Consider the following 13,922-nt stretch of genomic DNA (forward strand, 5'->3'; position numbering starts at 1 on the left):
CTCAGCACGGACTACCTCCAATTTACATCAGTGATCTTCTTCATCCTTAAATTCCCAGCAGGTCCCTGAGGTCTTGTGACCAGGGCTTGCTGGTTGTCCAGCACACTACATTAAAAGAAAAGGTGACAGAGCTTACCTTACTTTAACCATTTTATAGATTTTTGTACATAAATAATTTCCAGCCTAAATGATGCAGAAAAAAAGTACATATTCACATCTGAGCTTAATTTCAGATTGATCTGCTGAAATGTTCATTTTACATTTTACAAAAAAAATGTTCACACTATGAAATTATATTTATAACAGGAAAAATTCTAAAATAATAGTTTTGATTCAAATAAAACTGCAAACTTTTATTCAACGAATTCAAACCATTTTTTTCATTAATTGAGTTGCTATTACTCAAATGGTACTGCGCTCTCTGATTGGCTTACTGGTGATCGCGTGTGGCGCTTCGAAGAATGACGCTTTCCCCCGGAGTTTTCCAGAGGTTTTCTTTGGGATTATGTAGCACGTTTTAACCTTGAAGCGCCCCACCCTTTCCTTCCCTTGTGTATCTTATCTTATCTGTGCTGTTTGCCACGTTTATTACCTGCCTATAAAGCTGACCTGCTTTGACTTTTACATTTTAAGGTAAGTGGTTTAGAAGCTCATTTACTCAACTCACATGTTTTTCTTCCGAGCATGACGGGAAAATGCGCAGTGACATAAATTGTTCAACAGGGGGCGCTGATATTTGGTTACATTAGAATGACCATTATGTATATATTTTTTAATGCGTTTGGAGTTTATGTGTTGAGGAATTGAGGAAAAATATGTATATTGATAAAATAATAACTAAACTAAACTAAAACTACAAAAAGTTCTTGTGTCCGGATTAATGAGTACTTTTGGTTCATTTGCATTTTCCTCTTGTGGTCATTAGATGAGGGGGGTGATTGTCATTTTCAAATGGCGTGTATTTGTGTAGCGCTTTACTAGTCCCTAAGAACCCCAAAGCGCTTTACACATCCAGTCACCCACCCATTCACACACACATTCACACACTGGTGGTGGTGGCAAGCTACAGTGTAGCCACAGCCGCCCTGGGGCGCACTGACAGAGGCGAGGCTGCCGGACACTGGCGCCACCGGGCCCTCTGACCACCACCAGTAGGCAACGGGTGAAGTGTCTTGCCCAAGGACACAACGACCGAGACTGTCCGAGCCGGGGCTCGAACTCGCAACCTTCCGATTACAAGACGACCTGCCAACTCTTATATAAAAATATTCTGGTATATTAAACTAAACTATAATTTATAGTATATTTATACTCTATAGCACGTGTACTAACACGTGCATGTGCGCCGGACCCGCGTGATTTGAGACGTCCTGCTATCTTTAGCAGGTAATAAACTCCCGCCAAAGCAAAAAATTTGCTCAGAGTGAATTCAGTCGTTGTTAATGAGTAAATTTTTAGAGTGTTTTTCTTTGGATTGTTTTCTGGTTGTTTGTTGCACTCGGACATGTTCACAGACGTGTTTTCGTGAGCAGCGCTGTTCATACTCCGAGACTGTAGCGGGAAACTGTTGGTTGCCTAGCAGCAGTTAACGAAAAGACCGGAAGTGACTGTGCTTCAACTCGAAAACGTTTGCATTTATCCTCTTTTCCCCGAGTATCAGACAAACTCGATTAGCAGCGTGCTTGACCTTTGAGTTAGCTGAACTTCCTGGTGGTCTGTTGGTGGATTTAAGGAGGTTAAATGGATGGAAAAAGTTATCTTTCAGCTAGCTCTTGTTGCGCAGATGCAGCAATGCATGATGGGGAAATTCTCCCGGCATTTGTAAAGCTAAATAACCTTATGGGGCTCTGTTGGAAACTGCTTCACGTGTATATATAAATAGTGTGTAGTCCCAGCTTCTTACAGACTGTGTTTGTGTTGATTGTGAGATTATGAGCACCGTGAGTGTGCAAGGTTTGTGTGTGAAACACTTCCCCATGCGTGAGCTGTTGAACTCATACTTACCTGGTAGGAGAGATACCATGATCAAGAAGGTGGTTCTCTCAGGCCGAGGCTCAGCCATTGCACTCTGGCTTTGCTGAAAGCCTGCGAATTCCCCAAATGTGGGAATCTCGACTACATAATTTTTGATAGTGGGGATTGCGTTCGCGCTCTCCCCTAACGATGTGTTGAAAGGAAATTGTGGCGACATTTACGCTTATTATAAAGAACCAGGTCATTTAACATGTGTATATGAAGATGATATGACTGAAGTTGAGTAGCGTGCAGTTTCCTCGTTTCTCCGCTAGAGGCCGGTAGAGCTCTGTAAATGTTCAGAGACGTCACAGATAAGAAGAACTTTATCCCGAGGATAAATTACTTTGTCATACACATGCTCAACGCAGCAAGAGAGACAGAGGAACAATATATACAATAAGAATACTAGTATACAGTAATCTAAGGAGCAGCGGAAAGAAAAGCGTCTGGACTTCTTTGAGTTGCTTGAAGATGTTTCACCTCTCATCCGAGAAGCTTCTTCAATTCTAAGGGCCAAATGGTGGAGAGTCCCAGATTTAAACCCAGTTGGAGTTTTCCCCCCAAAGAGGGACAAAGGACCCCTGATGATCCTCTACCTAATTATGATTAGGTAGAGGATTATGATTAGGACTCTCCACCATTTGACCCTTAGAACTGAAGAAGCTTCTCGGATGAGAGGTGAAACATCTTCAAGCAACTCAAAGAAGTCCAGACGCTTTTCTTTCCAAGCTCCTTAGACTACGATGACCTGGATGACTGAGAACCTTCACAGACAGTATACAGTAATATACAGTAGGAAGAATTGGATTAACTAACTGTTAGTAACATATAACTAAATGGTAAGGATTTACAGCTTCATCATCTAGACGAGTGTCACTTTTAACTTTGCAGACATTGTTCTCTGCTCTGTGGTCTCGCTTTAACAGGAATAACTGTGGATTTTAATGGAAACTTCACAGCAGTTTTCACACTTTCCAGATTCACGGGCAGAACTGGACTCCAGGTGGCCCGTCTGGTGGATTTAAATCAGGGTCGCGTGTGTTTGTTATCTTTTAAATGCAGTGCCTGGCCACATTCAGTATTTAAAGTTAGTATTTCTGTAGGAGTGCTCACTGGATTCAGATTCTTATTGTTCAAAGTGCTCTTTGGAAGTGAAACATGTATATAAGTTTAAAAACAAAGAGCTCTGAGGCAGTCACCTCAAAGTTGAGGTGGATGTGACAAAGCTGCAGATTTCCTGTTTCGTAGCTATGCTGCTGTTTGCTGCTCTGTGTTGTTTTTTACTGTTAAAAATAAATGTTATCTATTGAGGTTTTGCTGTCATGTGACTCATCATGACACGTCACTTTGGGTGTGTGAAGTTGTAGGGTCAAAAATTCAGACCTTAGTCACACAGGTCTGGAGACCACCCTCCAGTCTGAGTGGTCGCTGAAAGACCTACGATTGGGTAAATGTGTATTCCCTGGTTGGCAGGTAGATAGAAACCTCCTTGTGTTAGCTTTGGTTGCACACTGTTGCGGTTCTGAGTAGTTTGCATGCAGGACGCCAACTTGTCTGCAAACACTCGCCAACTTCTCCGTGAGCAGTAGTGAAACTGAAAAGTGAGTGTTTGCCTTCACAGTAAAACCTTTTTAACGTGCAAGTGTTTGCAGACAAGTTGTTCGGGTCGAGAAAATGTTGCATACCTTTGTTTAGCGTCCGTACATGATTTGCTGATTGCTAAAATCAGTATTTTTTGACATGTCAGGGTGATGATATGACGACACTCCCTCCTGCAGCCAGCTGAAACGTAGCCACGCCACCTTTATCTGGAGCGCTGATGATGTATCCGATGATGTCATTTGCAAATGGCTGTCTATGTTAGCAGATGAGCTACAGGTGTTTGTTATTTGGTCCATGCAGTTCACCCATGTTAGCAGGGACCATAGAAATGTAGCAGGCATGCTGTATAAAGCGTATAAAGAACCAGCCCATGTACCATAATAGTTATTTGTTGCGTTGTTAAAGAAGTTCAGACATTCAGTGGTGTGTTGTGCTGTCAGCCTTCTTTATCTAATCATTGGATCTCTGGCATATGCCTTTCACGCCACCTCTGTCACCCTAAGCTGTTAAAAACTCAAATGTCCCCTGTGCACTTTACGCTGCCTGACATTTGACCACAATGAAAAACAGTCGATTTCTCCTCTGTATATCTCAGCATGGAGGTCAGAAGCCAGAACCTGCTGGAGGAGGCGAAGCTCCAGGTGGGTGAATCACAGCTGGGGAAAAGTGGCTAAAATGCATGTGAATACAGTACGGAGTGGGATTTCTGTAGCACATGTAAACATGAATACAACAGAACAGCCAGTTAATCACACATGAACGTTTTTGGACTGTGGGAGGAAACCAGAGGGCACAGGAGGAAACAGACCTCAGACAACCAACGTGTTAAAAGTCAGAAATGTTCTTGCTGTGAGGCGATCGTGGTAACCGCTGCAAAGATGGCCTGTCTAAAGCTGAAAGATGGCATAGATAAAATATAAATATAAGCCAGAGTGAGACTGCAAAGACAAAAACACGAGTGCGTATCTGTGTCAGCCTCAACCTCACAAATGAAGCCGACACAGAAGTGCCAAAAACTGCAGTTCCTCTAACAGCCACCAGAGGATGTCTCCAAAGTGAGCCGGACGCCGCAGACTCACAGACGCAGATTCCACCCAGACAGCAGAAATAAACACGCTGGTGTAAGAGTATTTTTGGCCCGTGGTTCACCGAGTTTCAATCTTCCCATTTTTAGAAGGTTTCCGATCTGCATTCAATTTTTATGGTCCAAAGGGACACTTGAGCTCCATAAATACATTATTTTAAAGTTCTGTCCACCCACTTTTAGTTGATTCCTTCCAACAGTGATATTATAGAAATTTGATGTATGGAGCTATTAGGACAAATCAGCTGATATGTGCATCTAACAAAGCTTGCTATCATTAGTTGATAGGTTGGAGCTCCACTCTCTCATATAAATATATTCACTGGTGGGTCTAAAAAACCCAGCAAACAGCAGCTAAGACACTAATGTCGACGCTTTACAATGTGGACACCACAGACCCTCAGATATATATTTATATAGTCTATGGTTTATAAAAAATTAATGCAGAAATGGAATTTTTTAAAAAGTTGAAACTTGTAAAAGCCCACAGAGAGACAGACATGCTAATTAACCATAGAGCGAGAAGAACAGCAAGGTTCAAAGTTTGCTTTTGAATCGCCGCTCCTCCCACAGCGGCGGCCAGGTTCTTGTGTAAGATGCACACTAACCTGCTCAAGGCCACCGCATCCTTTATCTGTTTAACTCTTTGCACAAAGCAACCCAGTGTCACTTTCTTTCTGCACTTCCCACGTTACGCTAACCTGTGAGCTGTGATGAAGCATGAGCCGGATGAGCTGCTGACGTTCATTATTAAACTTGTGTCAGATCATTAGGAACATTTTTGACTCAGTCATGCAATGAGACTTTGCAAGATTCGAACCTTCTTGAGATGAAGCTATAAACTAGCTTTTTAGCATCAGTATGAGAGTGAGCTGTGCACAAACATTTAATTGTTGAGCGTTATTGGATGTTTTGGTTTGGTTTTTTAATGCATAAAGATAAACCAGTTTGTGATGCTTCAATTTTGCGCTTTCATTGCTACGCTCAACCACTTCTTGTATTCTTTTTATACAGAAAAACATCTGCGGACAGAGTTCCTGCTGCTTCAGATGACATCTGTGTCTCTCTGTGTTCCCTGGGTGAGGCAGCAGCAAGTATTCAGAGAGCAATGCTGCACAACATGAGAGGAAAACGTAAGAAAAAGTCTTTTGCTTCCAGCTTTCTCTCCGAGCAGAGAAATTGAAGTTGAATCACGGCTTAGCCACGCGCTTTAACTCTTGCACGGTGATTTTTCATGCACGTTGTCGTCCTCCCCCACCATCTTCTGTCTCTGCTGTGTTCACTGCGTGAGTGAGCAGCTCCCCAAACCTCCCACCCACCCACATGCTCACTGTTTCAGAGAAGACGAGGCTCAACTTAAGTAGATGTTCCGCCTTTTGGTTTTTGGACCGTCAAAAATAATCCGTCTGGTCCCTTTTTATGCCGTGATGTCAGGTCCTGTTTAGAATTTGAGGGTTTTTTTTCATGTTTGGGTGCTTTGTGTCTGTGTTACTCACTTCCTGTTTATTTTGGTTAGTTAAGTTGTCCTGTGTTTTCCCTCCTTTGTGATTGTTGGACCCGCCCTCATTAGCTGCACCTTGTGCTTCACCGTATTCCTGTTTTCTTTAAGCTCTCATTGGTTGTCATTCAAGCTTATTTTCATATTCAAAGATCAAACTGGTTTGTTGGTCATTATACTGGTCAAACAGCCTCCACAGTCACCACGGTCTGCACTGAGTGATCTCAGTCCAGTAGGGCACTGCTGGCATGTTTTAACAGGAGGTTTGCATTATTGTGCAGCTGATGATGAAGTTTCCAGCACTTTGTCAAATTAAGGAAAGAATTAAGGGACAAAAAAGGGCCCAACGTGGTTTTACCCAGGCATCCCTAATATAGTGGCAGGTGAGTATATATACTGAGAGTCTAATTGGAAACAGGAGTGACAAAAAAACAAGTGAACCTGAATAGTTTTAAGTACTAAAGGAAAAATATAACGAAAGACAGGAAATAAACCTGAGATTAAAGTGACTAATAATACCAAATAAAACAGGAAATGATTCAATAGAAACTCAGAAATGTGACAAAAGAAACTTTCAGGTTATTTTCATCCCCAACACCTAAGCTGTTAATCGTTCATTTACAGAAACTTTGCAAATACAGAAACAGATCATTGTTACGCTTTAGTGTGCTCAACTTTCAGCAACATTTGAAATAACAGCCGCGCAGCTCTGCAAGCTGAGGAATGATTCTTTTTTAGCACCTCCGTACCGTTTGGTTGAGCAGCACCACGAGTCCATCCAGGAGCAGGATAAACAAGTAGTGCGAACAGCTGAGAAGATCATTGGAGCCTCTCGTGCCTCCATCACAGACACTTATCGCACCGGCTGCATCCACAAAGCCACCGGCGTTGGCGAGGACCCCACACACCCCACACACACTCCTCAACCTGCTGCCTTCTGGCAGTGAGGTACCGGAGCATCAGGGCCCTCTAATGAACACTCAGTGACTGGACTGAAACACACACACATCGATTCATACACATCACTAGCAAGCATTTATCTGCAGAATCTCACACACACACACACACACCGAGTTAGTTTTTGCACAGTCTTTTGCACATTTCTGTTGCACTGTCTTTGGTTTTTCTTGTTGCAATTCTTGCACACTTGCACTTTATGTAGCCCTGTGTTGGTCGTCTGTCACATGTAGCACCATGATCTTGGAGGAATGTTGTTTTGTTTCACTGTGTGCTGGACCACTGTGCATGGTTGAAATGGCAGTAAAGCCGCTTGACTTGACTTGAGATCTCAACAAACCGTGTGTTAGTCTGAGGAATCGCTGGCTCATCACTAATTCTGAAAGTTTCAGATGGTTTCAGCACTGATGGCATGAAGGACGAATGTTCGCTGGGATGACCTTACGTGGGCGTTTCCTTAACTTATTTACGCCGTTCGCCATCTCAGTAACTGCAGAAACATGGCTGTTATTTCAGCTGCTCTTTGACTTTCGACAGCGACGCATTAACACGTCTGGTTCTGAGCAACATGTTTCATGTCAGACTCGCGCCTGTTGACTTCTCTAAACACGAGCTGATCTCCACATGGGACAAGCGATGAAAACGTTGTACAGTCGCACGTAAAGCGTAGCAGCTGCTCACCCTCTGAAACAAACGTTCTGCCTCTGCTGCTACACAAGTACCTAAGAAACATGCGTGCATGGTGCAAAGACGCTTCACAGTGATTTCAGACTCTTCAGGTTCACAACTGCTCGCTCAGACGTGTGGGATTTGACATTAAGATTCACCAAACGTTACGATCACGTGCAATACTGTGCAAAAGTCATGAGCCACCCCTCATTTCCTTTTTCTCAACGCCACACTTTAAACTGGTTCTACAAGGCTTCCCGAAGGTCTTTCAAAATGTTAGTTTTACACACATAAAATAGTAAATTTGCACAATAAGGGGATTCCCAATGAGCTAAGAGCCCAAAATATTTGCACAGTGTGGGGTCGGTCCAAAAAAATGAGGAAAGTGGAAAAGTGGAAGGCAAAAGAAGATGTGCTAGGTCTAAAAAACTATCTAGAGCAGATGAACAGTATCTCAAAGTTCTTAAGAAATAGGAAAAAAAGTCCAACAAAGACCTGAGAGATGCATCTGGACCTCCAGCTGATCCACATAATCCACATTGGAAACTTTTATTTCAAATCAAAATCAGTATGTACGCTCAGTAGTTTATATCTTAAAAATGACGTGCCAGAGTCAGACTGGGTCTTGAATTGTCAAATGGCTAATGAGATTTATCTAAAGTGTAATAATAAGTTAATGTGTTCCAGGTTTGGCTTCTCATAGCCACCTGGGAAAGTTTTTCCTTGGATTTGAAGATATCTGCTGAACTAATCAGAGAAAATCAAAGTGTGGAGCTGAGCGTAATCAGCAGGTAAATGTCAGGATATGTTGATGCGTCTTTGTGATGAAGCCCAGTGATAGTCTGTGTTTATGCTAGTACACCTGGAACTTTGTTGAAATGACATAACATTTTGAAACATAGCTTATTAAATTGATTTTCTAATTAATAAGCATGAGGCAGCACATTCAACAAATCTAAGAATATCTAAAAATAATTTGAAGAACGGTCAGAGGACGTGAAGAACATGCGGGGTTTGATGAAGACGTCCTAACAGGAGCAAACCAGATGATGCAGCAATGACAAAGAGGAGAGAGCAGCCATAAATACACACATACTGACTCAAAACAACAACAACCAGAAGTCACAAGTTCTGGGGTTTATTGCACATGTTTGGATTTTGGACCTTATTATTAAACCGTTCAGACATTTGAAGTAAAACTGAGAATGTGACATTTTTGATCACTTGAGGAGTCTAATATTCTTATTTTGATCAGTAACCTCAGCTTTATCTGTAACCCCGTCAGTCCTGCTCCTAAGGCTGAGTTGAGGTTAAGGCAGTTAGTTGAGGTTAACTGGCCTCTGCTGAGTCTGTCACATGTGGGTGCTGAAACGAGAGTGTGGGCAGGCCGCTGGGTCGTCTGCTGAGCTGAGGAAGGAGGGGGAATAAATGTCAAAAGATGAAGATGGTATCGTTATACGATGGCAAGACAGATGTTGTCTGTCTTTCAGATTTGCTGTTTTGATTAACCTTTTAATGACTAACACGTGCTAAGCTGCTTTGTTTTCTTTTAAATCTAAACAGTAGCTTCTGATGATGGCGGCTCGCTTTAGATCGGTGCTTCTCCAAGCAGGGTCCTGCATGAGGGGTGTCGCATCTGTGCGCAGGTCTCTTGAGTTAAAAGAAGGTGATGAAACTTTAAATATCCTGCAACAACAACCGTTTGCAGCAAATGCAGAAAAAAATAGTGTGAAATAGGAAGCAATGGATAAAATCTAATTAGCATGTTTCCTGTTTTCATGACTGCAAGATATTTTTGTGTGTTTACCGTGTAACGAGTCAGTACAGAGAGGAGGACACAAATGCAAGAAGCTGTGGTGAAATCCAAAAACCCCCACAGCTTTATGTGTTCATGCACATAAAAACTAAAGGGAAGGCACACAGGGGACGAGGAGCGGGTACAATCAGGCTAAAAAATCTGGTAAGATTACACACGCGTGCACGCGTGCACACAGATAACCCCTGAACTATCCAAAAACTCAGAGGTCAAGTTGGGCTAGAAATTGAGCTGACTGAGAACTAAACTGAGGGTAACTGGGAAGTATGAGGGTAAGGGCACAATAAAAAAAAAAAAGTGATATCATTAGGAAGACGGAGCTAACAAGTTCCAGGAAACGAAAACGATAGCAGAGAACGTGAAGCTCTGGCTCTGTGGACTTCCAGATCCTTAGGGGGCGCTCATGAGGCAGTCCAGGGATGAATGAGGCCCCAAAGAGCCCCAGATAGTAAATTTCGTGGGGTAGACTTACGTTTGGCAACTTCAGTTATCTTCTTCTTGACAAAATGGGTTGAAACATTAAATAAAGCTCAATAATTTGGCTGAAGTTTTATGAGCAAAATGTAAGGCTAACCACTTTTTCACCCAATGGCTGCGTTAAAAACACTCAGCTCGAAGCTTGAAAAGCAGCACTTCACAAATCAGTGGGTGACATCGTGATGCTACATCCATCTCTTACATACAGCCTGCCGGTCCTGGGTTTGAATCCAGTTTGGGGCCTTTCAATGGCGTTTGCTTCAGGTATCTCCGAGCACTCCAGCTTCCTCCCACAAACAAGCATGAGGTTAGGTTAACTGGTGACCTTAGATGTTAATGTGAGTGTTACTAGGTATTTGTCTCTATGTCTCAGCCCTCCAACAGCAAGTCAACAGGGGTTGACTTCAGGTTCCCCCCACTTGTGACCCTGAACTGGATAAGTGGATGGGTGGATGTGATGGAGGTAAATGGGTTAAGAACTTCATGGTACCAAATAGATGACTCGTCCCCGTTTCCTCGATTTCCTGACTTTTTAATTAGCAGCTGTTTAATGAAAAAGGTGCAGTTGTTTAACGAGGCATGTGTGGCTAAGTCGACTGGATGATTAACCGGCGCTGCTCTCACTAGTCTTCACCAGGTCTGCTGTTTCGGAGAGGTTAGCGCTCTCTGTCACTCCGTGGCAGGAAGATGTAAACAGGTAAAGTAAAGCCTCAGTTCTGGAGGACTGTGACCTACAAAAAAGACCATGGTGGTTAAACATTTAAACATTTAACCGCTCATCCACGCAAAGCTACACTGTGCTGCTCATGATTGTCAATGCTAACCTGCTGCTAGCACCGCTAAAGTTAGCCACACTCAGTGTCAGCCACATTTAAAATAAGACCTGCCCATGGAAGCATGCGATTACTGGTTTCCATTAGACTGTGCCCAGTTTTTACTGTTTCTTAATTTTTGAATACTGGATTAATTAGTTATTTTTTTCACTAGTCAGACATTTAAACAAACAGTAAAGTAGTTGTTTAATGCCCTCCTTCTCTCTCAGGTTCATTTTGTGCCATTGCTGCGGTGCGTTAAGGTGCTGCAGATAAGCACCAGCAACCATGATGAAACCACATCATTCATTCCAATTATATCTCTTACACCTCTCACTAAAAATGCTCTAATGGTTAAAAAAAAAGACGAATTTGAATCCCGTGGATTCTGGTGATTGTAAAAACTTAAGAATTAAAATGATTTTTTTAGTTGTTAACAGGATGTTGTACCCCTTTATTTGAACAGGATATGAACAGGAAGCTGACAGGGAGCTCCTAGCAAGAGTGACTTTTCTTGCAGAGCAACACACACACACACACACACACACTTCAGTAGGCGTGAACCTGAGACTGAAACTCGCTCTGAAAACCCCAACCAACTCAACTGCAATTAATCAGCTACAAGCCACACACATGCAGAAGCAGGTTCTCATGTGCGCGCGCACACACACACACACAAACAAACGCACACACTCACACAGATCTTTGTAAAGCTGTCTCTGAAAGTCTCTCTCTCTCTCTCACACATGCACGATACAAGTAACAGGAAATAAATTGGATTATGCAAATGAGCTGAGAAAAAAAATAGTCTGAGAGAGATGAGAGGAAGGAGGGAGTGACAGAGGCAGGGAGGACCGACAGCAGGCTAAGAAAGAGAAACAGGAAGGTGTGTGAGTGTGTGTGGCAGCAGCTGAGTGACAAGTCAGACAAAGAGAGAGTCCGAGCGCCTTTCCTCAGCAGCTCGCGTCTTCTCCGCTTCTCAGGTTTCTATGTAGATGCTGCTGTGTGTGTGTGAGTGTGTGAGACAGACTGTGTGACATGTCTGAGGAGGATTTTTAGTGACATCGAACAGCAAAATGGATTTCCATCAGAGGGCAGCTCTGGATATCTCCACCAAGAACCCTCAGGACGATTTTGAGATCCTGCTGAGAGTCGGAGGAGGAACCTACGGGGAGGTTTACAAGGTCAGCTGCTTTGTACTGCCGCTACATGTACATGTCCGCTTAAATCAGGTTTATTCAATTCTTACTTGTATTTTAAGAAACCTTTCACCTTTCAAGAGATCATGAGTATCTTTAAACTGTTTGAAGAAAGAAGTGGAAATTGTAAAGCTGAGTCTAAAGATGGTTTTTGCTCCACTGGCTTCTCGCATCTCAAGTCAAGCATGTCTTACTTCTGCCTGTTTTACAAGTCGCTCACTTCTCCGCTTCCCGTCCCTGCACTTTAATGTACAGCAGCAAAAAAAGGGGGGGGGGGGGGGGGGGGATCTCAGGCTGAGCACGCGGTGCTTTGCTCGCTGTGAACGTCTTCTCTGTGAGTTTAGAAGAACATAGGTGTGATGGAATTTAGTTTCAATGGTTTACTGCAATCAAAACTTAAGTGCATCTTCTATTGTGCTGGAGGAAGTGGTTTTACAAGAAGTGAAAGTATTCTTGTCAATAACTATTTTTTTGGCAGTTTTACTCCATCTAATAGAGAAGTTAGTGTAAACTCTGGATTGTAGTACAAGTACCACGAATTCCAGAGTTAAAGATCCTCTTTTCGAGCACTGATGTCATCAAACGCCAACAAACAGGGCTCAAGCTTTCAGAGCTACTAAAAGGTGTTTCAGGTGCTTCAGGTGCTTCAAGTGCACTCTAACGTCATCCTCGACTCTGACGGGGCGTCTACACAATCACACCTCTGAGTTGTAGTTGAAGTTTCTCCCTGTGTTTAAAAGTCTGTCCTTAAAAAGACTCATTTTAAGTCATTTAAGTCTGACTTTAACCTGAAGCAGGAGCAGGAAGGTGAGGTCTGAACTTAATATGGTACATTGTATATTCCTGCACACACACACCACACATTTTCAGTTTGTGGCTTGATATTTAAGGTAAACAATATCACGGTTTCTCCAACCACAAAGCCAAGCTTCAATAATACATCATCTGAAATATTTGGTTTTATGTTGATTCTTCTTCGCCTGCGGCAGAGTTCATTCCCATTTCTGAGCAGCAGTGAAGGTTTCGCAGGGTTAAACCCATATTTTCACACAGTGGGGAGAAGTTGGTTAACAGGCTTTGGCCTTGAATGTTGCTGTAAAGGTTCAGTTTAAAGAAATGTTCAGGTTGAACATCTCATTCTCTTTCTCTCAGTGGAACTTGTGTTGTTACCCCGTCACTACAATTTCATGTAGTTTTGCATGTGATGTCACCTGGCGTTCCAAAAGCAATCCTTCCTGTTTTTCGAAGGAATCCACAGATCGTTTGAGCTGTTTTTATTTGCAGTGTAAGGTTACAGAAAGAGGAGTGGTTCCTGCCACAGCTGCACTCCAGAAATAAAAACAGCAGCTAGACTTGTATTTGAGAAACCAGCTGCAGCATTCAGTTGTTGTGGTTGAGGCCCAGGACTCTGATTCTAGAGCACAAATGGTCCACAAGTAGTTGTTAATTTGATCTCAGCAGCCAGGGTTTAAACCAGCGGATTACAAGCCCGACGGCCCAGCAAGTATCACAAAATATTCAGTTTCATTTGTTTAGATTAGGCTTAAAAAATCAACCTGATTAAAAGTGGCAGGAAATGAGAGCCAAACGCGTTGCCAGTGTAGTACGTCTGCTACTGATCGCTAATTATGTCTGAGTCGTTTGTCGCTGTATGTTAACGAGTTGGGCGGTATTTAGAGTTGGCATTATATCAGCTTTCACCGCAGGATTATTGTGGCAAAAAAAATTTCCCGATAACAACACCAAAGCTGCAGAAAATTTGAATCACAGTAAAAATAATTGTGCTATCAGT

At 42.7% G+C, this 13,922-nt stretch overlaps 1 protein-coding gene and 1 non-coding gene across 3 annotated transcripts in view; both read left to right on the plus strand.

Annotated features, from left to right (window-relative positions):
• Positions 1 to 1,996: 1,996 nt before the first annotated feature.
• On the plus strand, positions 1,997 to 2,159 carry LOC120737271. Its single transcript, XR_005696711.1, has one exon. It is a non-coding gene; the product is annotated as a U1 spliceosomal RNA (small nuclear RNA).
• Positions 2,160 to 2,746: 587 nt separating this feature from the next.
• LOC120737063 (mitogen-activated protein kinase kinase kinase kinase 5-like) overlaps positions 2,747 to 13,922 on the plus strand; it is a 48,913-nt gene continuing 37,737 nt past the window's right edge. Inside the window, exons 1-2 of one of the 2 annotated variants that reach the window (XM_040037511.1) lie at positions 2,747 to 4,259; positions 5,717 to 5,835. Coding sequence is in view for 1 of the 2 variants with exons in the window: in XM_040037510.1 (XP_039893444.1) it covers positions 12,008 to 12,115 (108 nt within the window). In the remaining variant the exon portion in view is untranslated. Of the gene's footprint in view, positions 4,260 to 5,716; positions 5,836 to 11,119; positions 12,116 to 13,922 lie in introns of those variants that run through there. The other variant, XM_040037510.1, reaches the window with a different exon arrangement.

Source organism: Simochromis diagramma, unplaced genomic scaffold (genome assembly GCF_900408965.1).
Source record: "Simochromis diagramma unplaced genomic scaffold, fSimDia1.1 OVJJ01000463.1, whole genome shotgun sequence".
NCBI classification, from domain to species: domain Eukaryota; kingdom Metazoa; phylum Chordata; class Actinopteri; order Cichliformes; family Cichlidae; genus Simochromis; species Simochromis diagramma.